Source organism: Oncorhynchus keta, chromosome 15, assembly GCF_023373465.1.
Source record: "Oncorhynchus keta strain PuntledgeMale-10-30-2019 chromosome 15, Oket_V2, whole genome shotgun sequence".
In the NCBI taxonomy this organism is placed as follows: domain Eukaryota; kingdom Metazoa; phylum Chordata; class Actinopteri; order Salmoniformes; family Salmonidae; genus Oncorhynchus; species Oncorhynchus keta.
The window spans coordinates 30630657-30657179 of NC_068435.1; the positions used below are offsets into that span (position 1 = coordinate 30630657).

Sequence of the window (26523 nt, forward strand, 5' to 3'; positions counted from 1 at the left end):
CTTTGCACAGCTCTCCGTCCTGTTCCCAGCAGAAAAAAGTTACCCCCAAATATAATGAACAAAAGGGCGTTACAGCAGCCTACTGTCTGTCTTCGTTTAAGACACTTTGGCGCTAGGAGTGGTCGGTCCAAAAACGACACTCCTCCGTGTTCTCACACTAGTAACTACAATATCTGCGCGACAGCAGACGTCGGAGAGGGTGGGCGTAGGGACGAACTCCTCCGATGTTTAGGACTACACTTCTTTCAAGACCATTTACCTTTTATTTAAAAACAACATTGTAAATCAGAAACTGTACTTGAAATTAGTATGTACGGCTCTCAAAATAGACTTCCGACAATGAGTCGGAGGACTAATTCTCGACCAGACCTGACAAGCGGCACTCAGTTCGTCGTTGGTGGAAACGGCTATCAACAGGAATATGGAGACGGATACAACTATTCACAAACTTTCTCCAGAAAGTCCATGGGGGGAGGTGGTGGAGGTGGTGGGGGCTACGGAGGGGGGCTTGGAGGAGGGGCAAGGTATGTGCACCTTGCGTTCAGAATTAGGCTAAAGGTTGATTAAGGAGAGGATACAAATTGGACCAATAATTAATGACTAGTTTATTGTAGACGGTCCTTCTGTAGCTCAGTTGGTAGAGCATGGCGCTTGTAACGCCAGGGTAGTGGGTTCGATTCCCGGGACCACCCATACGTAGAATGTATGCACACATGACTGTAAGTCGCTTTGGATAAAAGCGTCTGCTAAATGGCATACATAGACAGTGAAAAAAAAATCGAACTTTTTTTGTCAAATACATAAATCCAACATTGGATCAGCATTTTGAATCATAGTGAATCATAGTGAATCATAGTGAATCATAGTGAATTCGGGGATTATCCCCGACCAGAAGTCGAACCGGGTTCCAGCAACTGTCTAGCCAACACCTTAATCGTTAGGCCAAGAGGTCCGAATCACGCGTTGAGACGGCGAGGTGTTGGTTTGACAGTAGCTGGACCAGGGTTCGCGTACCGGTTGTGGCGCCCCTTGAGCAGAAATGGGCAGTATTTCTGTTGTAAGTATTTGAAATATATATTTAAATGACTTCTGAGTATTTCGTCATTTGAAATACATTGGCCTGAACTACACTCTAGTGTATTTTGTAACAAGATACTTTCGAGAGCTGTAATTTGTACTTTCACTCTGCATTGGTATCAGAGTTCTGAAGGCACTATGGTGTGATAAGAGCGTCTGCTAAATGAACTAAATAAAAAGTATATGATTGCAAAGCATGCTTAGTATTATTCTAATAAGCTTCGCCCTGAAACAAGGCCAATAATAATACCCAGTGTGCTTTGCAGCTCATTTAGGAATGTTCATTTTCACATATATATTCACATATTGATCATTTAGCAGACACTTATCCAGCGTGACTTACAGTCAGAGTATTCAACTAAGATAGATAAACAACAACATATCACAGTCACTGTCAACATGTATGTAATATGTGCTATTTGAAAATGTATTTTTATATTCTAAAATACAAAATACAAGTATTTTGTAGTTTATTTTGATACATTGATCTTTATGGTATTTTGGAATATTAAATACTGAAGAAATACACTGTTTAGACTTAATTAAGATAAATCATATAACATTGAAACTAGGCCTATCTTTGATATTAGGAATCACATTATTACATTATGATTAGCATTATACAAAGTACTGTTTTACATTATGTATTAAATGACAAAACTACACTCACAATAGTGGTCATTGCCCTGATTCTATATAGGGTTTCAATAGCCTAGGCTACATTATCCAGAATACAATCACAGATTACTCAACTCAACACATATTCCTGATCAAAGTCGATAGATTGAGATCTGAGATCGATATTTGACTGTGTTCAAGAGTGAAAAGTGTTGGAAACTTGCAACACACAACATACACACACATACCCCTGAACTTGATCCTCCCCCAGAACGTGATGTCACCTCACGATGTCACGTACCTTGTTGTTATTGTTAATATTAGTATAATGCCAGTATAATGGATGTTTTGTGTTGCGATATTGCAAACGCTGATGGTGTGTTCTTTGTTTTGTCATGTTTAGTGTGCAGAGCATCCAACACAAAGCTTTCTTCCTGCAAAGCCAGTGTCAGGAGTACCTGCAGAGAGTACAGCAGATTCTCCAGGCAGTAAGTACCTTACACAGGTCAATTATGGATAGAACCACAAATACATGTGTGGATGCACATGCCCACACACAAACATGTTTGGTTGTGGAATACCAGCATTAAAATGGGTTTAGATTTAGCATAATAATTCATCTTCCACTTACAAAATATAAAGTCATATTTTTTTAATTATCCAGGATGTTTCTATGTAAAACAGGAGGATTTTGCAATGCTGTTTTTTTCTGTGTTGATGCAACATTGGTAGCAGCTGTCTTCAGCTGTACTGATAATATTGCACTCCTCTAGAATTACTGTCCTGAAAAGTGCTGTTTGCCTTCTCGTCCATGAATGGTCCATTATTATCTCCCCTCCCTGAAGTGTTTTCAGCCATTATGGGTCATAATGGTGTGGTCTTTTTGACCTTGTTGGTCTTCCTGGTTGTCTTTTTGACAGTTGAGTGCAGCGTTTCCCAAACTCGGTCCTCATGACCCCAAGGGGTGCGCGTTTCGCTTTTTTTTGCCCTCGCACTGGGGTGACAGGCAACCTAGTGGTTAGAGCGTTGGCCCAGTAAACAAAGGTTGCTGGATCAAGTCCCTGATCTGACAAGGTAAAAATCTGCCTTTCTGCCCTTGAACAAGGCAGTTAACCCACTTTTCCTCTGTAGGTTGTCATTGTAAATAAGAATATGTTCTTAACTGACTTGTCTAGTTAAATAAAGGTTAAATTATAAAAAATAAAATAAAAACTCCACAGCTGATGATTTGTTAATTATTTGGATCAGCTGTGTAGTGCTGGGGGGTGCTCCCTTTGGGGTCCCTAGGGCAGAGTTTGGGAAATGCTGGTGTAGTGTGTACCACAGCAGGTTGGTGGCACCTTAATTAGGGAGGACGGGCCCGTGGTAATAGCTGGAGCTGATTGAGTGGGATGGTTTCCATGTGTTTGATGTTTCTTCGTTCCAGCCATTATTATGAGCCGTCCTCCCCTCAGAAGCCTCCACTGGTGTGTACTGTGTTGCCATGTTCAGGTGTTAGGCGGTTGTCTTGTTGGCTGTTTTGGTGTGCTTACCATGTTGACATAGAAGCTTACTGGGCAGTCTTGTGGACAGTGTGGGTGTATTGACAGTACTGTGTTGACTGTGTGTGTATTGTTGTACTGACCATATGATTGTCCTCCCCCAGGGTGGTCCAGCGGGGGAGGTGGACAAGCTAATGAGTATGTCTTCTGAGGCCATCGACCAGCTGAAGGGATGTGCCATGGAGCTGCAGCACATGAAACAACCCAAAGACAACATCATCAAGAGGTAAAACAGAGAAAGAGATGGAGAGACAGAGGAAGAGAGAGCGAGTGAGAGTGTGCTCATGCGTTTGTGTGTGTGAAAGAGAGAGAGAGGGAGAGAGAGAGAGAGAGAGAGAGAGAGAGAGAGAGAGAGAGAGAGAGAGAGAGAGAGAGAGAGAGAGAGAGAGAGAGAGAGAGAGAGAGAGATTGTGTGTGTTTGATACATTCATTTGCATATGTGTTTGCATTTACATTTGTGCTCAAAAACAGATGGGACGAATCCACTCTTATCTTTCATGTCTGACATTTGCTGTCTCACCCTCCCTACAGCATACAGCATCTCCAGAACATGCAGAGTGGGATCACCTCCTCCATCAGTGGCTCGACCCAGAGGAAGAGCAGGGGCAGCATTGGCTGGGAAGAGAGGGGGAGGGCCTACACTGATGCCATGTCTTGGATCGGCCAACAGAAGGTATTAAATCTAGAAAACCTGCAATTAAACCTGCATAATTTATCTACCGATTCCTCCTCAAGGTGATTGCAAAGGTTGAAATAGATGACTGCATCACTCTGGAACTCACTCACATGCCATCCTTCTCTCGAAGCTCCAAACCGGTTTAGAGCAGTAGGATAGATAGTATGAGTGTGTGTGTGTGTGTGTGTGTGTGTGTGTGTGTGTGTGTGTGTGTGTGTGTGTGTGTGTGTGTGTGTGTGTGTGTGTGTGTGTGTGTGTGTGTGTGTGTGTGTGTGTGTGTGTGTGTGTGTGTGTGTGTGCAGGGAGGTTGGAGCATGCCACCAATCTTATCACAGATTCTGGCCTGCTGAAACTCAAACCACTACGATGCAAAAACATAAGCTGCTCAGAAAGAGAGAGAGAGAGAGAGAGAGGGTGGGGACAGACAGAGAGCGAATGAAGGGGGGAGGGAAAAGAGAGAGAGGGAGAGTGATGAAAGAGAAACAACAAAACAAGGGGGAGAGAACACATACCAGAGAGAGGGAGAGATTGAGCAGTAGAGAGTGAAAAAGGGGCAAAAGAAGGAGAGGAATGTGAAATCTAACACTCACTACTGACAGTGTTGTGGAACATGACTGTTAGACTGATGACTTACATGCCTATGCGAACACACCTTGCATGCTTCCAACTAAATCTGCTCAGTCACACACACACACACACACCACTCCCTACCCCTCCCTATTTGGGGTGGCAGGTAGGCTAGTAGTGGTTAGAGTTGGGCCAGTAACTGAAAGGTTGCTGGATCGAATCCGCGAGCTGACACGCTGTCGTTCTGCCGCTGAACAAGGCAGTTAACACACTGCTCCTACGCCGTCATTGTAAATAAGAATTTGTTCTTAGACGACTTGACTAGGTAAATGAAAAATGACATCCCTATGTCTCACTCCTTACCTATCATTATCTCAGATGTTTTTCTTTCCCAGATGTTTGTCCTTCTGACTTTGTCACTGTGTTGTGTTGTGTACACTCTCTCCTTCTCTTTAGCAAGTCTTGACTAGGTAAATGAAAAATGACCCTACATCACATACTCTCTCTCCCCACCCACATACCCTCTCCCTACCCACATACACCCACATACCCACCTCTCTCCCCACCCCACCCACATACCCTCTTTCCCCACCCACATACCCTTTCTCCCTACCCACATACCCCTCTCCCCACCCACATACCCTCTCCCACCCACATACCCTCTCTCCCTCCCTCCACCCACATACCCTCTTTCCCCACCCACATACCCTTTCCCTACCCACATACCCTCTCTCCCCACCCACATACCCTCTTTCCCCACCCACATACCCCCTCCTCTCCCCACCCACATACCCACATACCCTCTCTCCCCACCCACATACCCTCTCCCTACCCACATACCCTCCCCACCCACTCTCCCCACCCACATACCCTCTCTCTCCCCACCCACATACCCTCTCTCCACCCACCCACCCACATACCCTCTCTCCCTACCCCTACCCCTCCTCCACCCACATACCCTCTCCCCACCCCATACCCTTTCTCCCTACCCACATACCCCCTCTCTCCCCACCCACATACCCTCTCTCCCTACCCACATACCCTCTCCCCACCCACATACCCTCTCTCCCTACCCACATACCCTCTCTCCCTCACCCACATACCCACCCTCTCTCCCCACATACCCTCTCTCCCTACCCACATACCCTCTCTCCCTATACCCTCTCTCCCCACCCACATACCCTCTCTCCCCACCCACATACCCTCTCTCCCCACCCACATACCCTCTCTCCCTACCCACATACCCTCTCTCCCCACCCACATACCCTCTCTCCCCACCCACATACCCTCTCTCCCCACCCACATACCCTCTCTCCCCACCCACATATCCCTCTCCTACCTCTATATTCACTGCGACAGTGTAGCTCACCGAATAGACATTTGTGCATACCAGCTTACAAACATAAATGCATTTTAAAAAAGGGAGGGGAAAGAAAACAAAAGGAAGGAGAGAGAGAAGAAAAAGGGAGTGCAGTTCTGTAGAAACTGTCTGGGGGTGGTGGGGTGGCCAACCATCCCAGCTAGTTTCTACTGAGCACAGCACTCACCCTTTTTATTATCAAAGATGAGTGGAGTGAAGTGAACTCTCTACAGGGGGAATAGGTGGAATAGTTTCCTGCTGATGCCAGACACACTGACAGTGGGAACAGTTAATTATGATTTACTACCATCTAGAGGATGGAGTTAGGAAACACATTTATTTAGGCTTCCATACAAACAGATGTGGTTTCAGCGGCACGTTGTCACTGTCCTACAGCTTATATGGAAATATTCAATAGAATTGCTAACTAAATGACAGCAAATTGTACTTTTGTTATTCAGTAATAATAATGTAATTAATCTTTTGGTGGCATGCTGTTTCACAGTGTCGCTGTGGTAAAGTAAGCTGTATCTCTCCTGTGTGTCTGTCTGTATGCAGCGTCTGATCGAGACGTCTCCGTGGGGTGAGGACGCAGCCGCCACCGAGCAACAGATCCTGAACCAGAACAAGTTCCACAGCTCTATACAGAGGAGCCAAGAGGTGGAACGTGCCAGAGATGAGCTGGTACGTACTGTAGAGTTGACTATAACTTGGGCCCAGAGTTCCCCCTGGTCAGGTCACATGGTTCACATATAACATACTGATCGTCTGTGTCTTTACTCAGACTCAAAATGATGACAAGGGTGGCCTCCATTCCCTGCAGCAAGAATGGGACAGTCTGCAGGTATGAGCCCATATTAAACAACAATCAATTGAACAAAATGCAATGATTTGATCATTCATTTCTTCAGAGTTATGATTAGTGTATTAACATTGAACTCTTCTCCTCTGTCAGAAAATGTCATTTGCTCGTACGGGCCAGCTGAGAGAGCTGCAGAACATGATCGAGGAGATCTCCAGGGCCATCATGTGGGTCAACGAGAGAGAGGAGGAGGAGCTGGTGTTCAACTGGGGAGACAAGAACATCGACGTCTACATCCCCAAGAAACAGGAAAGCTACTCCGTAAGGCTTTACACTGACATAATATCAGTTCTGAACACTCATTGGTCTCATGTTACACTTCCTAGTTTCGTTTTCACTTTGCTATCTATTTACAAACTAACATGGGAACAACGGACATCAAAGTCCTTGCACTGGTAACCATGAGTAGACACGCCTAGATTCCTATGTTGTAGTAGCCTTTTTGAAGGTCCTCGCGCTGTCTCTTTCCAGAAACTGATGAGTGCCCTGGAGGTAAAGGAGAAGGAGCTAAACAAACTGAAGCAAAAAGTCGATGGCCTCCTGAAGAACAATCACCCAGCCTCAGACAAGATCGAGGTGAGAGTCGCTTTACCCTTAGCTAGGGTTGAACATTTCCCCAACGTTCCCAAAAGATTCCTGGAATCAGACAGGTAAACACAGGAAAACCTGGGAATTTGGGGAAAGTTACCGGCATTATGCAACCCTACCCTTAGCCTCCCATAAGTAGTGAAGTGGAAACATCAGTTTGTTCTACACTATTTATGGAGGTGCTGCTACCTAAAGGCGGTGTTTGTTCCCTAGGCCTACATGGACACTCTGCAGACCCAGTGGAGCTGGCTGCTCCAGATCACCAAGTGTATTCATGTCCACCTGAAGGAGAACGCTGCCTACAGTCAGGTGAACACACAAGTGCATACTTCCATACACACACACACACACACACACACACACACACACACACACACACACACACACACACACACACACACACACACACACACACACACACACACACACACACACACACACACACGATGCTGCTTAAAAGCTACCATAGGTCATTTTTACTAACCTTCCCGCTCCACTTCAGTTCTTCAAGGAGGCCAATGAGACCTACAGCAAGCTGCAGAAGGAACATGAGAACATCCGTAAGAAGTTCACCTGTGATAAAGGAACATCTTTGGAGAACCTCACTGAGCTCCTCAAGAACCTTGAGGTAGCTAAAATTGACTGACACCTGGGCATGTTTCTACAGGATCTCTCCCACAACTATCATAATATCAACAAATAGTTGACATGAGTATGACGGACATGGAGTGAGCATCTTTGCTGTATATTAGACAACCCTCCTTACTACTCATACAGATGCAGGATCTTAAGTTGATCCCCCTGTTGCAGGTGAATTTACTTGCAATCCAGGAAATGTGAAACGTTCAGTGTATTTGAGGTTTAAAAAGGATTCTGAAGTTCCAAATGAAAAATGTGTCAAACCCTACAAAAATGTCCAATAATTATAATCCACATAATAATTAACATTTCCTGTTGCTGCAGGATTATTTTCCTGCTGTTGCAAACTGGCTCAAATTAAGATCCGATATCTGTGTGTTGTTGAGGGTAACTCCTTCCCTCATATGTTAGCAAGGCAAACCGCTCTGGCTTGTTTAAAAAAAATGCATGTGCGCACAGAATGCAAATGACATACAGTTATATTGCAATTGTTTAGAGTGGTTCATGTGTCCCAAGACATGATTGATATGTAACTTAATTATTGTTGGTGAGAAAGTTGCGGATATAAAACTAGTTGGAATTTTTTCAATGGGAGAACTAGTAGCTTTAGGGATAACTATAGGACTATTGGACCTGTCTCCGTGACCTTTCTCTGAAACACATGTGTGTTTGTCCCCAGAGAGAGAAGGAGACGATCATGGAGAATAAGAGGCAGGTCAAAAACCTGGTCAACAAGTCCAAGAGCATCGTGAGGCTGAGACCACGTAACCCTGAGGAGAAGAGTAGTAGTCCTAGTCCTGTTATAGTACAGGCCCTGTGTGACTTCAAGCAAGACCAGGTCAGACAGACACACACACACACACAACACAACACAACACGCACACAGATAAGAAAAAACACAGATTCTAAATTGTTAACACATGATCTTATGTAGCACATGCACATTTTTGTGTATATGCTTGTATACTACAATGCTTGTATACTACCACCACCAACACACACATACAATATTTGCAGAGAAGAACTGGAACAATAGCGAGTTCACACTGTTTTGCATGTGTTCTTTGTGTCCATCAGAAAGGGATCTTCAAGGGGGACGAAGGCATCCTGACGGACAACACCCAGCGCAGTAAGTGGCACGTGACGGGTCCTGGAGGTCTGGACATGCTGATCCCATCTGTGTGCCTCCTCATCCCCCCTCCCAACCCCCTCAGCATTGGACTGGCCAACAAGTAAGACTCCCTCAACATCCACACTGTCTGGCTTTCTGACATTACTGCCATTTCAATAACTCTGCCATAAAAATGACATTACAATACATATTAAAAGTTCATTAAAGCTGGTGTCAGACTAGATCAACTGACTTCCTACTATTATGACACAAACAGATCATTGATTAGTAACTGATCCTATGTTGTGTATTGCAGGAATGAGCAGTACTACGAGGCCATCATGGGCATCTGGAATCAGCTCTACATCAACATCAAGAGCCTCATCTCCTGGCAGTACTGTGTTAAAGACATCAACCACATTAACTCTCTCACCCTCACCATGGTAAGGCCTTACACAAGACTACCACTTACACAGCGGCCCTCATCTGCTAGATGTACTACACAGCATCTGTCACATAATACAATAGTACTGTACTCACAATGTGAACAGAGAACAAAGGTTTTAGGAAGCAAATATCCTACATTTCCATTTGGAGATAAGATCTATTAACTTGTGTTTTAGAAATGCCAAGTGTTGGTCTTATTCATACATTATTGTTTAACTCTAACATCTCAATATTTTTCATCCACAACAAGAAGTAAGTATAATTGGAGTCGGAAGTTTACTTACACCGTAGCCAAAGACATTTAAACTCAGTTTTTCACAATTACTGACGTTTAATCCTAGTAAAAATTCCCTGTCTTAGGTCAGTTAGGATCACCATTTTATTTTAAGAATGTGAAATGTCATAGTAGTAGAAAGAGTGATTTATTTCAGCTTTTATTTATTTCATCACATTCCCAGTGGGTCTGAAGTTTACATACACTCAGTTAGTATTTGGTAGCATTGCCTTTAAATTGTTTAACTTGGGTCAAACGTTTCGGGTAGCCTTCCACAAGCTTCCCACAATAAGTTGGGTGAATTTTGGCCCATTCCTCCTGACAGAGCTGGTGGAACTGAGTCAGGTTTGTAGGCCTCCTTGCTCGCACACACTTTTTCAGTTCTGCCGACAAATGTTCTATAGTTTGAAAATTGCTGACAAGCATGAACCAGACTTGTGGAGGTCTACCATTTTTTGGCTGATTTCTTTTGATTTTCCCATGATGTCAAGCAAAGAGGCACTGAGTTTGAAGGTAGGCCTTGAAATACAGTGGGGAGAACAAGTATTTGATACACTGACGATTTTGCAGGTTTTCCTACTAAACTATAGTTTGTTAACAAGGAATTTGTGGAGTGGTTGAAAAACGAGTTTTAATGACTCCAACCTAAGTGTATGTAAACTTCCCACCTCAACGGTATGTTTAGTAAGCATTCTCTCCACCCTTGGTGGTCTTTCAGAGTAGGCTTCTAAGCCCACAGTAGTTGTAAATCTCACTCTTCCTTCCTCTCTGTCACTCTCTCCTAGCTGTCCCAGATGCGTCCTGAGGAGTACCGTAACATCATAAAGAGTCTGGAGACTCACTACCAGGAGTTCCTCCGCAGCAGCCAAGGCTCCGAGATGTTTGGAGAGGATGAGAAGAAGAAGATGGAGGGCCAGTATTCTGGAGCCCAGACCCACTACGACACACTGGTCATAGGGCTGCCTACATACAGTGAGTCCTAGGGCACCTAGTCTACCCAGTGGAGCTTCGTAGATGGCTGAACTTCTTCCCTGTCTACACTGCAAACCACATCAGTTCAATAGAAATCGTAGAGTCAGGGAGGTTAAGAGAATTAATTTAGTCATTGAAATAGGACACTGTGACCCCAATTGCTACAGATGTTTGCCAAGAAATCACTCATATTATGTTGGATATAGGTTACAACATTAATATGTTATGCTACTGGATTTGATGCCAGTGCACTAAATTCAAATTGGTTCCATTTCATTTCACAGATCAATCCAAAGTGGACGTGGTCAAGCAGGAGGTGGTCAAGCTGGTGGTCCAGCATGAGCCGCCCATCAAGGCAGAGACGACCAATACCTTGCAGGGCTCTACCCTCAGCCTGACCCTGCTTAGTGACTTCCACGCCCTCAGACGCAGGCTGGAGCTGGCTGAATCCGGCCTTAGCCACCACCTCCATGTACCCCTGGGGGAGAACAGTGTGCAGGAGTGCTCACAGCGTCTCCTAAAGTTGGAGGTATGCAACCACATCAAAGACGTTCGATAGAGAAAATGGGCCTGTGAAAACCTTTGACAAACTTTGCAATTCTTCCTCCTGTCTTCAATGTATCTGAGACATGACTGGATAGGCAATAGCAATGAAGGGAAACCTGTGTGCTTAATCCTATCCAATTGTGTATTTCTCTTTGAATAATCTTGATAGTCCTCAACACAACCTATTGTACATGATGGACTAACCCTTGATCCTGGTCCTCAGGGCATACGCCATGATCTGGACGGGGTGCGTGATGAGTACCTGAGGCTAAGGGAAAGGGTCCTCAGGCAGCTGGAAGGGACAGCAGCAGACTCAGAGCAGGCCAAGTTCCTCAGGAAAGAGCTGGACCTCCTCAACCAGAAACTGGGAGATCTGCAGGGACTATCCTCTGCCTACCTCCAGAGGTACGGCTCTCACGGGAGCTCCCGCCTTCTAGTCTTCTTCCGATGTTAAGAAATGGTTGCGGAAACATACTGGTTAGCAAATGTTTGTTGGGGGTATGTGTCACCTCTGTGAAATGGTTATAGTTTGTTGCGGTGTTGTTTTCATGTTTCACTGTTGAAATGTCGTTTGTTGAGGTGGTGTTGTAACGTGGTGCGCGTGTCTGCTTTCTCTGTGTAGACTGTCATATCTGCGGAACTTGCTACAGAGCCTCCTCCAGGCTGAGGATGTCATCAAGGTCCACGAGGCCCGTCTGACTGAGAAGGAGACCACCTCCCTGGATCTCAACGAGGTGGAGCACTACAGATCCTCCCTCAAGGTCAGATAAACCATCAGTTACAACTGCTGTCAATTCATATCTTTCAATCCATGTTTAGTGCGTACATTATGGAGTGCTGTGACTGTTTGACTCTGAACGGCCTAATATAAACAAATATGCGATGCTTCTGTGTTGTTGTGTGGTCTGCTGCACAATGGCTATGTCGGTGATGGCATTGCAAAGGGGAGTGTAATTTCAACTAGAAGAGTGTCAGTGTTTTTCCTGAGGCTTGTCTGTCTGTTGTCTGCCCCTGCAGCAAATGAAGTCTGAACTGGAACATAAGAGAGACTTGCTGAAGGCCATGGAGAGTGACCTGGTCAATGCAGTCCACGTGAACAGTCAGATCTCAGCCTCCTTCCACAAGTGTGATGTGGACCTGTCCAAGTACGCTGACCTGGTGGGTCAGATGTCTGACCGCTGGCGACGCATCCAGACCCAGATTGACAGCAGGTGAGGGTCACTTAGATCTCTAAACATACACTTCTCACATACACTCTTACAGACTCTTCTAAACACACACAGCAAATTCTCCAGTGTTCAATCAACACGGACAGTGTTCAATTTAACACTGGCCCAGTGTCTATACGGGTCCACACTTTAGAGTGTTAAATGAACATAGCGCTTAGTGCTAATGTGCTGATCAGCTTAGTGCTGATGTTAGGTAATTAACACTTTCAGTGTTATGCAATAACACCTTATATAGTATTTTTAACACTAGGAAGTGTATATAGTTTGTACCAATGGTGTTATGCAATCACACCTCATACTATTTGTAACCTTCACAGCAAGAGATCTGTGTTGGGTTAAGGAAATAATATAATATAATACTAGTCTTTACTGCAACATGCTCATGAGCATTTATAGACTTCAAAACTGGCAGCAGACATTCTCAAACTTAAATTAACATAACCATAGACCACAAACGGTACAATACTTCAATCAATCAATTCAATGTGTTTATAAAGCCCTTTTTACATAAGCAGAAAACTAAACTAAAAGTCTAAACAGCAAGCAATGCAGCTGTAGAAGCATGGTGGCTAGGAAAAACTCCCTAGAAAGGCACTTCCACTCACCGGTGGCCAAAAATAACGAATTGGAAGCCATGTTGCCACTAAGCCATTCCTCGAATATAATTTCCCAGTGTGCCTTAACTTCTTGAGTGATTTGTAGAGTTACCACCCATGACTATATTTGTTAGTGACAGAGACATGGTTGTTAAATTAGAACATTCTTTGTTCTGTGGACTTTACCAATTGAGTTTCTACTGTATGTTATCATAAAAATGTAACTGTTTATGAAAATACATGACATATATCATAAGGCCTTACGTTGAAGGCCATGTTTTACCCTAACACAGTGGTGTTAGCAATCTACTGGTTTACAGGCCACATTGAGTGATGTAAATGTTTGATACCGGAGCTCCGAGGCATGCGCCGAAATCGCTAAGCAGTTTGCTTTGAAGCAGTGCGATGCTTGTATCACTTTATCAGAAGCACGTGATCAATGACGCCCAAGGCTTTGTTTTGTCAAACACCCACCTGATTGGTTTGGTATTGGTTTCGGTAGAAGGCAAAATTGGTACTGTGCGCACTCACAACGCGCTACGGCATCATCTATACTAATTTGTCCGTTCTAAATTCTTTTGACCAGCAAGTGCCACTAGTGTACAACGCGTTGATCATAGCTTCACGTAATGAACCTATTTTCCACACAATTGGCCAGAAATGCTAAATGCTTCAGGAAGCTTTGTTTCCCCATCGCAAACCACATCAGGCCTCCCAGTCACATTATGCTGGCTTGCAAAATGCAACATTTTGATTCACCCGCGACCTGCATTCAGAATGACTGTCAGTCTTTGGGAACTTTGATAAAGGAGACAACCTTAACCCTTTCAACTGGTGCAATAAATCTAACCAAGTAAAATGTATGTTATTTATCTTTGTGTACCATACGATGAATCAATTGATGTATATGCAAAAACACATATTAAAAACAATCCCAAAACAATGGAGCTGCAGTAGAGCTGGAAAATAAAGATAAAGATGGCCGTGGTTTTGACGGGAGTGTTTCACTCTCCACAGAGTAAAAATGTCTCAATCACACTCAACACTAGTTATTGACACCAACACTGGGGTACTTTTACACCACTGAGTGTTCATTTCACTTCTGAATCAACACTCAACACTAGTTATTAACACCAACACTGGGGTACTTTTACACCACTAGTTATTGACACCAACACTGGGGTACTTTTACAGTGTTCATTTCACTTCTGAATCAACACTCAACACTAGTTATTAACACCAACACTGGGGTACTTTTACACCACTGAGTGTTCATTTCACTTCTGAATCAACACTCAACACTAGTTATTGACACCAACACTGGTACTTTTACACCACTACTTTTACACCACTGAGTGTTCATTTCACTTCTGAATCAACACTCAACACTAGTTATTGACACCAACACTGGGGTACTTTTACACCACTGAGTGTTCATTTCACTTCTGAATCAACACTCAACACTAGTTATTAACACCAACACTGGGGTACTTTTACACCACTGAGTGTTCATTTCACTTCTGAATCAACACTCAACACTAGTTATTAACACCAACACTGGGGTACTTTTACACCACTGAGTGTTCATTTCACTTCTGAATCAACACTCAACACTAGTTATTAACACCAACACTGGGGTACTTTTACACCACTGAGTGTTCATTTCACTTCTGAATCAACACTCAACACTAGTTATTAACACCAACACTGGGGTACTTTTACACCACTGAGTGTTCATTTCACTTCTGAATCAACACTCAACACTAGTTATTAACACCAACACTGGGGTACTTTTACACCACTGAGTGTTCATTTCACTTCTGAATCAACACTCAACACTAGTTATTAACACCAACACTGGGGTACTTTTACACCACTGAGTGTTCATTTCACTTCTGAATCAACACTCGACATGTTACACTGAGAAATCAAGCAAGGTAAGACTGGCCAGTTTGCTGTGCATGAAATCACTCTCAAATCCAGTTCTGATGTTTCATAATAATTGCTTCTATGTACTAGTAGGGGATCCATCACACTCAGCCTCCTTGCATTCCATAGTCTTCTTTTTGCTGGTAGTCAGCAACTCAATTGACCATGGGACTGACTCTCCTTTTTCGTTCTCTCTCCCTCTCTCCCTCCTTTTCTCCATCCCTCTAATAAGAGTGTGGGACCTGGAGAAGCAGGAGAAACAGCTAAGACATTTCCAGCAGAGCAGTGGAGTGGTAGACCAGTGGATAGACAATGCTAAACAGCGCCAGGACACCCTGCAGGCAGCCAAGTTCAGCGACATCCAGAACCTCATGGAGCACCTCAACAGACAGAAGGTAGGCCACTGCACAGCCATCCCCAAACATTTTTTTTTGTCTCCTCCCAAAATGCTGTCGTACAATTCTGTACAGTACAGCGACTAACTGGTTGTTTTGGGTATGATTGATAGATTTGAACACACTCATGACATGATATGTTTGATGGACAGGTGCTGCACAGTGAGATCAAAGGGAAGAAGGAGAAGGTGGAGGTTGTACAGAAGGATGCGGACACCTGCGCCGCCTCCATCAAGGTGAATGTCAACCTTTCACAACCTCTCAACACCCTGAATTTGGTTGTCACTAAAAGTATCGTGCCAGTTTGCATATCACACCACCAAGTGAAAACCGTATCATACTGTAGCATGTAGACTGAAATAAAAACGAAATGCTTGTGTTCATACGTGGTTCTACATCATTCCAGGACTATGAGCTGCAGCTGGCCTCCTACAGTGCTGGACTGGAGACCCTGCTGAACATCCCCATGAAGAGAACCGTGCTCCAGTCCCCTGCCACTGTGGTCAGAGAAGAGGTAATGAACCAGCCTGTCCAACAGGGGGCAGTATACAGTGTTATAAAGATTTCAGGGCCCGTATATATAAAGCGTCTCAGAGTAGGATCAGTTTAGCTGTTTAGAGCAGTGTGTGTGTGTGTGTGTGTGTGTGTGTGTGTGTGTGTGTGTGTGTGTGTGTGTGTGTGTGTGTGTGTGTGTGTGTGTGTGTGTGTGTGTGTGTGTGTGTGTGTGTGTGTGTGTGTGTGTAGGGGGGGGTTGTTATGTTTTATGCAGGGCCTGGTCATTTTTCTTTTCTTTTTCAAATGAGCCCTGTAATTACAAAGTTGCACATCAAGTACACATGTGAAATGCAAAGCAGGAATACAATCCACTATCATCATAGAAAACAAACACCTTCTTCATCACCCTGGTAAATTCCCTGGTAATGTGGCTAAAGGAGTTCATGAAACCTAAAGTGGCATAATGCCAGTCATAATACCCTACAGGTATTATAATAGTGATTATAACAGTGATGTTAATCCCAGTGTGGTAATCCTTGTTTTTTGGATAGATTTGCTATTTGGCTCTATTAAAAAAAGGTGCTATCTGGAACCTTAAAGGGTTCTTTGGTTGTCCCCATAGGAAAACCCTTTTTGGTTCCAGCTAGAACCCTTTTGGTTCCAGGTATGCCTAACGCTAACCCTTTCCACAAAGGGTTCTACATGGAACCCAAAAGGGTTCTATCTGGAACTAAAAAGGGTGCTCCTATGGGGACAGCCATGGAACCCTTTTGGAACCCTTTTTTCTAAGTGTACATAGCAGTTCCTCTATTATAATGTTTTAGAGAGAGAGAGTCTACCTACAACTGCTTGTTTATCTATTTAATCTAACTGTACCCCACTAGGCTACTGACCTCCAGTCTCGATACATTGAGCTCCTGACCCGCTCCAGTGATTATTACAAGTTCCTGGGGGAGATGTTGAAAAACATGGAGGAACTGAAGGTAAGGGCGAAATGGCAGAATCATAAAAATAATGTGTTTGCCAAATGTAGCATATGAGTTTCCTCCAAATTATTAATTTCTGGAAGGGATATGACTTTCCTTGGTTATGATAGAGTTAGGTTAATCTGATCCTAGTTTTTAAGGGCAACTACTTTTCATTGTGACTATTATCTCATTGTGACTCTTCTATTTTCCCCCCTCAGATAAGGAACACCAAGATCGAGCTTCTGGAGGAGGAGCTGAGGCGTCTGAAGGATAACATCCAGGACCGCAGCGAGAAGAACCGTTCCTTAGAGGATGCCCTGTCCAGCTATAAGCTAGAGCTCTCACAGTCTAAAGAACAGCTCATCTCCATGGAGGAGGTGAAGAGGACCACAGCCATGCAGGCCAGTGTGGCCAGGGAGAGCCTGGACACCACCAGCAGCCAGCTGACTGAGCTCAGTGACAAGCTGGCCCGCCTCACCTACCAGCTGGATGAGGAGAAGAGGAAGAGGAGGCTGGCCGAGGAGCGCTATACGAGCCAGCAGGAAGAGTACGAGGCAGCCGTGCGCCGGCGCCAGAAGGAGCTGGACGAGGTCAACTGGTCCAAGATTGACCTGGAGAAAGCGGTGAAGGACAAGGAGCGTGAGCTGGAGAGGCTCAGGATGCAGCTGGAAGAGGAGGCCACAAGGAGGCGCGGGGCGGAGCAGGATATTTCTAAGGTAAGAACGCAGTCCAACCAGGAGATTAGTAACCTTAAGCAAAACTATGAGTCGGAGATACGTGTCACCAAGACCACCATCCTCAAGGCTTCTCAGCAGAAACAAGAGGACATGGCCGAGCTCAAACTGCAGTGTGAAAGACTAGAAGCTGATAAGAGTGATCTTGAAGAGGAGCTGAGGAGTTTGAGACTATCTGTGACTCAGACTGAGGATATGAGGAGGAAGGCAGAGGAGGAGGCCCACCAGCAGAGGTCTAAGGGGACGGAGGAGTTGAGGAGGAGGAGAGAGCTGGAGATACAGCTCCAGACCCTGGTCACCCAGAGAGGAGAAGAGGAGCTAAGGCAGAAAGAAGCATTGGCCGAGGCCACCAAGAGCAGCCATGAAAAGAGCAGTCAGATCAGCCTGCTCACATACAACCTAGATGAGGAGGGCAACAGTAGGAGTGCCCTGGAGATAGAGGTCATCAAGCTGAGGCAGTCCTACACTGAGCTGCAGACCAGTAAGACCACCTCTCGGGAGGTCATCAACAAGCTCAAAAGCTCAGAACAGGAGATACACCTGGTCCGAGTGGAGCTCGAAAAGCAGACCAATGAGAGGACCAAGGCTGAGATGACGTCCGTCAGTCTTCAGAGCCGCATCCGGGACATGCAGGTCATGGTGAACAGTCTAGATGCGGAGGTGGAAAAGCAGAAGAGAATCACCCAGGATGAGTTCACCCGCAGGAAGAGGATAGAGTCTGAGCTGAAGAAGATGACACAGAGCTGCAGAGAACACACCACCACCATCAACACCCTCCAGGCCAGGCAGGAAGAGGTGTCCACCTCAGAAAGGAAGTATGATCAGGAGCTCCGGCCTCTCCAGGAGGCTCTGGACAAGAGCCTGCGTGTGCACACAGCTACCACAGATCGCCTGGGTCAGGTATCCGCAGAGCTAAAGGCACTCCAACAACAGCTCCTACAGGAGCATGCGAAGGTCCGTGAGGTCAATCTCCGCAACGAGAGCCTCTACAAAACCATTGAGGAGAAGAGCCGGCTGCTCAATGATGCCAACACAGAAATCGAGAAACTCCAGTGCCTGACCCAGAAGCTGACCAAGGAGAGGCTGAGGCTGGAGGAGGAAATGAGAGGAGTAAAGCAGGAGAAAGAGCAACTGAAACTTGACAGAGATACATCCCAGATCTCTTCCCTGCATGTCCAGCTCCAGAGCAGCAGCAAGATGACACTGGAACTTCAAGCGCTCATCAAGGACATGACCAAGGAGAGGGAAAAACTCAAATCGGATTTAGACAAAGTCCAAAAGCAATCATTTGAGGTATTTTGATTGATCTGAGGGGCCAATTCCAAATAATTCCAACTATTTCTAACAACTCTGCATGAATGACTGGCACTAGGAGGATCAAGTTAAAATTATTTACATGATAAATTAATGTGTTTGTTTGTTATTTTTCTCAAACTTTTGCATGAGAAAATGGTTTTCCTTTTGTTCACTCAAATAACAATTGTATTGTTGTTAACAATTAATAACTATTACTCAACTATGAAATATTCATTCATTATTAATCATTCCTAAACTAACTGGCTAAATTCTATAAGTATTTCATCAATAACTTAATTGTTTTCTCAGAGGACCAATGTTCACCACCTGACTGCTTCCATGGTTTGCACTGCACTATCTACAGTACATTAAGGCTATACATTCGCTGGTTGTTGGAAATTTGCTAACAATCTGCTAACAATAGTGTTCATCTTTCTTCCCTCAATATTTTTACCAGAAGGGAAGAGGGTAACTTTTTTTAATGTGTAATGATTTATACAGTCTTTATCCATACAGTTTTTTTTTTAAATTGGAGTGTTGACCAATATGTCTTATTTTCTCTTTCCCTTCCAGACCTCCATGATGGTGCAGCAGTCTCAGAACCACTACACTGAGATCCTGTCTGAGAGGGACACCCTTCTGATCAAGTTGAAGCAGCTGGAACAGGACAAGACTCGCCAGGGTCGCTACGAAGAGGAACTGAACCGCGTCAAGGTCTCCCTTGAGACTGAGCTCCGCAACAAACAGCGTCTCCAGGAAGAAAGAGACAAGATCCACAAGGACTTTACATACTGGAAGAGCCAGTATGAACTGAAGGAGGGGCAGATGAGGCAATGTGACTCAGACAAGGACAAGATGGAGAGGGAGAGGCTCTCCCTGAAGAGCGATTTGGAGCGTATGATGGTGGAGCTGAGGACTGTTGAGGAGAGGTATAAGGGCAGGCTGCAAAGCTCACAGGGGGAAGTGTCAGATCTGGCCCTGAAGAGAGATTCCCTGGAGAGGGAGCTAAGGAGGCTGCAGCAGAGGCCTGACTCCATGAGCATCCAGACCCAGACGGACGAGAAAGTGGTCACTGTGGATCCGTCCAAGCTCGTGTTCGATGGGGTTCGCCGAAAGGTCACCGCTCACCAGCTGTGTGATTGTGGCATCATCAGCAAGGCCACACTGGAGCAGTTGCTGAAGGGAAAGAGGACCGTGGAGGATGTGGCAGTGGACATCCAGCTCAGCCTCAAGGGAACAGGCGTCATTGCAGGGATGGTCAGAGGCTCCAAGGGCAGGATGTCCATCACTGAAGCCAAGACCAAGAACCTGCTCAGCCAAGAGAGCGCCATCATGCTACTGGAGGCCCAAGCTGCCACCGGCCACATCATGGACCCCAAATTCAACGAGAAGATGTCAGTTGATGCTGCCTGCTCCAGAGGGGTGGTGGACACAGACGATAGAGACACCCTGATGACAGCTGAAGCCGCCGGCACAGGCTTCAAAGACCCATACACCGGAAAGCTGCTGTCCATCGGACAGGCTCTAAAGCAAAACCGTCTGGACAAGAAGACAGCCCTCCGTTTGCTGCAGGCTCAGGAGTCCGTTGGCGGCATCCTGGACCCCGTTCTGAGCGTGTTCCTGCCTAAAGACCTTGCGCTTGATCGCAACCTGATCGACGAAGACCTCTACAGGGCTCTGAACAAGAAACCTGCCTGCTATCTGGACCCAATCACTGAGGAGAAGATCAGCTACAGTGATCTGAGGCTGAAGTGTAGGATGGAGCCCGCCTCTGGCCTGCTGCTCCTTCCAGTCCCAGAGAAGCCCATGACCGTGCAGGGTCTCAGGGGAGAGGTGTCTGTCACAGAGCTGATCAACTCCAACCTGCTGTCTGAGACCGATGTGCAGAAGCTGAACCAGGGAAAGCTCAGCAGCAAGGAAATTGAGGACAAGCTCAAGAACTACCTGCATGGTTCTACCTGTATTGCGGGGATCTATGATGAGGCAAACAACAGGATCATGACCATCTACCAGGCCATGAAGGAAGGTCTGCTCAGACGAGGAACCACCCTGGAACTTCTGGAAGCCCAGGCTGCCTCTGGCTTTGTGATCGACCCTATCAACAATGTCTGCATGAATGTGGAGGAGGCCTGGAAGAGAGGCCTTGTGGGCAAAGAGTTCAAAGACAAGCTGATGTCTGCAGAGAAAGCAGTCACTGGATACAAAGACCCCCACACTGGCAACACCATCTCCCTCTTCCAAGCCATCGAGAAGGATCTGATTGAGAAGGGCCATGGGATCAGGCTTCTAGAGGCTCAGATCGCCAGTGGTGGCATCATCGACCCCAAGGAGAGCCACCGTATCGATGTAGACATTGCCTACAAGAGGGGCTACTTTGATGAGGAAATGAATGAGATCCTGACCTACGAAGGAGACGACACCAAGGGCTTCTTTGACCCCAACACCCAGGAGAACCTGACCTATCTGCAGCTGAAGGAGAGGTGTATCACCGACCCCAAGACTGGTCTGGTTCTTCTGCCTTTGAGGGACAAGACCAATCCTCAGCAGATGGTTCAGCAGAGCAGCCAGAAGAACATCCTCCGTAAGAGGAGGGTAGTGATCGTAGACCCTGACACTGGAAAAGAGATGACAGTGAGGGAAGCCTACCATAAGGAGCTCATCGACTATGACACCTTTCTGGATCTCTCAGAGCAGGAGTGTGAGTGGGAGGAGATTACCATCAGAGCTTCTGATGGTTCAGCCCGTATGGTTGTGGTGGACAGGAAGACAGGCACACAGTATGACATCCAGGACTCCCTGGACTGCGGCATCATCGACCAGACCTCCCTAGATCAGTATCGTTTAGGAACCCTGACTCTGACCAAGTTTGCCGACCTCATCACCAGCAAGAGCAGCCTGAACGAGCTGTCAATCACCGCCAGCAACATGGAAGATGTGGCCACCTGCACCAGTCCCACCCAGGCCTGCCCTTCTTCCCCCACCGTACGCAAGCGCTTCAACAGCATATCCATCACCTTCTCCCCAACAGATGAGTTTGATGAAGGGAGCCCCATAGCGGCCATCTTTGATATGGAGACAATGGAGAAGATCACCATTCCAGAGGCTCTACGGAGAGGCATAGTTGATGCCATTACAGCTCAGAAGCTTTTGGAGGCCCAGGCCTGTACTGGAGGCATCATCAACCCCACCAATGGCCAGCGGCTTAACCTGCAGGATGCCGTCCACCAAGGCCTCATCGATGATGACATGGCCACCAAGCTGAAGCCAGCCCAGAAAGCCTTCATGGGCTTCGAGGATGTGAAGACTAAGAGGAAGATGTCTGTGGTCGAGGCCATGAAGGAGAAATGGCTGCCTTACGAGGCTGGCACAAGGTTCATGGAGTTCCAGTATCTGACAGGAGGGCTTTTAGAACCCGGCAAGGGACAGAAGACCAGCATTGAGACGGCCATCCGGAGGGGCTGGCTGGATGGGAAAGGAGCACAGAAGCTTCAGGACACAAGGAGCCATACCAAGAACCTGACCTGCCCCAAAACCAAGTTGAAGATCTCCTACAAGGAGGCCATGGACAGCTGCATGGTGGAGGAAGGCAATGGCATGAAGATGCTCCAGGCTTCCTCCATGTCCAGCAAGGGCATTAGCAGCCCTTACAACGTGTCCAACCCAGGCTCCCGTTCGGGCTCCAGGGCCGGCTCACTGGCTACCTCTCGTACCGGGTCCAGGAGTGGCTCCCGCAGGGGCAGTGTGGATTACTCCTCCAGCTACAGCACCTTCACCACTTCTGCCTCCAACACCTTAAGCGTCAACTCAAAGTTCTAATATTAAAACACACATATGGGGAAGGAGGGGGTGGAGTAGAGTTGTTTTTGGGTCTGAAAATTAAAGCCTGGTCTTACCCAAGCCCGATGAGCTGAAGCCCGAGCTCAGGCCCGGTCCGACATCATAGAAATGTGATGAACCCAAACCCCCATAATCAGCTAGATTTCTAGAAGACAGCATATTGATTTAAACTGAGAACGATGCGGCGGAAGCGGTAGGCAGCGGAGTGAGGAGACGTGGAAACAGCCCTTGTCTTAGAAAAGCGAGGAGAGACGAAAACTCACCTTAGGCCTAGTTATGATCAACTGAATTACGAAAATATTGGAATTAAGTAGGCTATAGGCTAATGCAATTGAAGGCATGTATCACATTTTTGCTTATGGAAACTCCCAAAGTCATATCCAACCGTTAGCCTATAATACATTTAAAGCAATAGCCATGGGTGGTCAACCTTGATGATATTTTCAGCACCGTGTTGATTGGGACAGTGCCTTCGCGCTGCTTTTAGACAAGCGTGGGGATTTGTTTTCACTGAATCTCCGTTTGGATATGTGTTTACAATTAGACTGGGAAAATGTTAGGTAAGTTGAGGTGAGTGCTCATGTCCCTGTTATATAGCTTAACACGTGGATTTTACTCTTCACTCCCGTAGTAACCTAAACCTTGTGACTTGTCTGATAATCAATCAATGTTATTTTGTTTCACTGAGTCTGTATAATTGGTTGATCTCTGGCTGGGCAAATAAGTGGAGGTGGTAGCTCATTTATTAGTTTGCTCATCTTGTCACCGATCAGCAACATTTTGCATGCAATAATGTAGCCTAAATCAAGTTCATATTTTGCACTTGACTCTGTATAGGCAACTCCAAAAGCCTCACATGCTTTTGAAAATATTGATTGGTATTATTTTCTATTGGAATCATGATGAATTAACTAAGTGTTATTATTATTATTATTATTATCATCATTATCAGGCCTGGTAGGCTGTAGTAAACGTATATAATCTATTCACCATCGAGATGAGAGCACGTCCTGTTTTAGCTGTTTTAGCTAAATTTACATCAATATTTAATCTCAGTCATTCATTCATGTCATTACCCAGCATACAAGTCATTCATGGCCTTAAATACAATCAGGCATTTTATTTTGAAAATGAAATAACAAAGGGAGCCTTGAATAATTAAACAATAAGTCTAGAAATTAAACCATTTTTAATCTAACACCTGTTTGGCACACAAATACGCACGTAGCGCTCGAACCTACCCTCCCTGTTCTCCTTCATCATTAAGCCTAGTAGAGGGAGGGGGAGAGAGATTTTTAGAGAGAGCAGTAGTAGAAGCCAAGGTACCCTAGTAGTCACGAAGACAATCACGGTCCAAACATGTATTTTACACAGTGCGGCAAATCTGAACCCCATCCGGCCCGAATACATTCTCAGAACTCCATGTCTAGCGGTCGGGTTTGGGCTGAAAATGACAACTCTAGTGTGGAGTAGATGGGGGTAGATGTGATGTAGTACATTTGCTATGGTTGAGGAGAGGGAAAGTGGGTTAGATAGGGTAGAATTTGTGATGTGGTATATCTTTCATTGATTGATTGTGTTTAGTTTGTTTTGTGCTGTTAGATAAATCTGGTTTGGGGGTATAAAGGTTGAACATATTCTACCATTTCATGGATAACAGTTTGCTAGAATAAAATCTAAAATGCATGTAGATGTTTAGATTTTTTTTTTACTTGAAAATAAATGTAGTATTGAAATATATAACGTTTTACCAAATGTTTTGTTGTTATGTAAAGGGAATATCTTACTGCTTCAATGTCCTTGACTCACAGCATCTAATCTACAATGTCTACAATATTCATTTATCTGACTTTTAATTTTGCTTTAATATCACTCAATCACTGGTAAACATTTGCTGATCTGATTTTGGTTTTCAAGCAATCCTTTGAAGTAACAATGAATGTACTTGACAATGACTAAAGCCTCACAACACAAAGTCCCAATGGTACTGAATTACAAAACAAGTAATAAACCAGTATGAATTTACCCCGTTGAATAGATTTTATGTAATGATATATTTTTTATTCCAAACAATTGAAAAATAAAAGTTAATTTCCCAACACTGTCTTTTGTAAGTGTCATGTAGAGATTGTTTAAAGTCCATCATTAGTCGTTGAAGACCATGTCCCATACCGTCCACACTGTTCTAAAGCATTTTTACTGTGTACATTTACCACACACAATCATAACTGACATAACGGTACAACTGCAAATGAGCAATATAATGAAAATTAACACAATCATTTCATGAGATGATATAGTAACAGAAAGTTGACTTAGAGGACAGCAACACAGAAATATCAGTGTGTGTGTGCGCTAATGCCTGGCTTTAGTTTGGACAGAGTCAATCATTAAGCAGGTCACTCCTTCAGTAACCAAGGTCCACCACTCACAAAGTGCTGTTATGTAAGCCAGATTCCACTGTCCTTAGGTCAGGTGCCAAACAATTGAATCATCATGTACCTTTGTACTACTACACAATACGAGGTACAGTCACTTGTCCTCCAATGGTGTTGAAATGTGTGCTTCTGAAACCCTATGGTGACTGAAAGTGACTAACTTACTCTATAGAAATGACCTGTCCTTACAACTTATTGTCACGACTCATATTACATGTATATATCCCTCCCAAGTTTCAGCTCATGCACCTTCTTTGCTTCTTGCCATACCATGTCACATAGCCTAGGGCAGTGTTTTACAATTCCAGTCCACCCCCAACAGCACAGATTGCCCATTATATTGACCAGATACTCAAGTGGCCGCTCTAACAATTACAATAAATGTCTTAAAAATGAAGGCAAGATCAGGTGGGACCATTCTAGCCAATATAATGGCAGATATACAGTGGGGCAAAAAAGTATTTACTCAGCCACCAATTGTGCAAGTTCTCCCACTTAAAAAGATGAGAGAGGCCTGTAATTTTCATCATATGTACACGTCAACTATGACAGACAAAATGAGAGAAAAAAAATCCAGAAAATCACAATGTGGGATTTTTAATGAATTTATTTGCAAATTATGGTGGAAAATAAGTATTTGGTCACCTAAAAACAAGCAAGATTTCTGGCTCTCACAGACCTGTAACTTCTTCTTTAAGAGCCTCCTCTGTCCTCCACTCGTTACCTGTATTAATGGCACCTGTTTGAAGTTGTTATCAGTATAAAAGACACCTGTCCACAACCACAAACAGTCACACTCCAAACACCACTATGGCCAAGACCAAAGAGCTGTCAAAGGACACCAAAAACAAAATTGTAGACCTGCACCAGGCTGGGAAGACTGAATCTGCAATAGGTAAGCAGCTTGGTTTGAAGAAATCAACTGTGGGAGCAATTATTAGGAAATGGAAGACATACAAGACCACTGATAATCTCCCTCGATCTGGGGCTCCACGCAAGATCTCACCCTGTGGGGTCAAAATGATCACAAGAACGGTGAGCAAAAATCCCAGAACCACACGGGGGGATCTAGTGAATGACCTGCAGAGAGCTGGGACCAAAGTAACAAAGACTACCATCAGTAACACACTACGCCGCCAGGGACTCAAATCCTGCAGTGCCAGACGTGTCCCCCTGCTTAAGCCAGTACATGTCCAGGCCCGTCTGAAGTTTGCTGGAGAGCATTTGGATGATCCAGAAGAAGATTGGGAGAATGTCATACGGTCAGATGAAACCAAAATAGAACTTTTTGGTAAAAACTCAACTCGTCGTGTTTGGAGGACAAAGAA

The 26523-nt window shown here is 45.0% G+C and overlaps 2 protein-coding genes across 4 annotated transcripts in view; one reads left to right on the top strand and one right to left on the bottom strand.

Annotated features, from left to right (window-relative positions):
• Positions 1-26523, bottom strand: part of LOC118394762 (solute carrier family 22 member 23-like) — a 457726-nt gene that overhangs the window by 80714 nt on the left and 350489 nt on the right. The window lies entirely within an intron of this gene.
• LOC118394763 (desmoplakin-like) lies at positions 111-24856 on the top strand. 3 transcript variants are annotated; one of them, XM_035788291.2, is made up of 24 exons: positions 111-524; positions 2099-2183; positions 3341-3462; positions 3768-3909; positions 6398-6523; positions 6624-6683; positions 6795-6962; positions 7173-7277; positions 7503-7598; positions 7792-7917; positions 8608-8766; positions 9006-9160; positions 9356-9482; positions 10546-10732; positions 11017-11261; positions 11502-11683; positions 11901-12039; positions 12296-12489; positions 15265-15427; positions 15580-15663; positions 15834-15941; positions 16807-16905; positions 17109-18917; positions 19494-24856. In XM_035788291.2, the coding sequence occupies exons 1-24, from the start codon at positions 310-312 to the stop codon at positions 22734-22736; spliced, it is 8139 nt and encodes a 2712-aa protein (XP_035644184.1). In that variant the 5' UTR covers positions 111-309; the 3' UTR covers positions 22737-24856. The 3 variants fall into 3 exon arrangements, with proteins under 3 accessions (XP_035644184.1, XP_035644185.1, XP_052319799.1); XM_035788292.2 differs by having other exon boundaries at positions 118-524; positions 17109-17606; XM_052463839.1 differs by lacking the exon at positions 111-524 and adding an exon at positions 956-1057.

Bases quoted from the DNA above. Each gene is read 5' to 3' on its own strand.
- LOC118394763 (XM_035788291.2), top strand. From the start codon at position 310: ATGTACGGCTCTCAAAATAGACTTCCGACAATGAGTCGGAGGACTAAT. The intron at 6,684-6,794 runs GTATGAGCCCAT...CTCCTCTGTCAG, and splicing joins AAGAATGGGACAGTCTGCAG to AAAATGTCATTTGCTCGTAC. The intron at 11,262-11,501 runs GTATGCAACCAC...CCTGGTCCTCAG, and splicing joins AGCGTCTCCTAAAGTTGGAG to GGCATACGCCATGATCTGGA.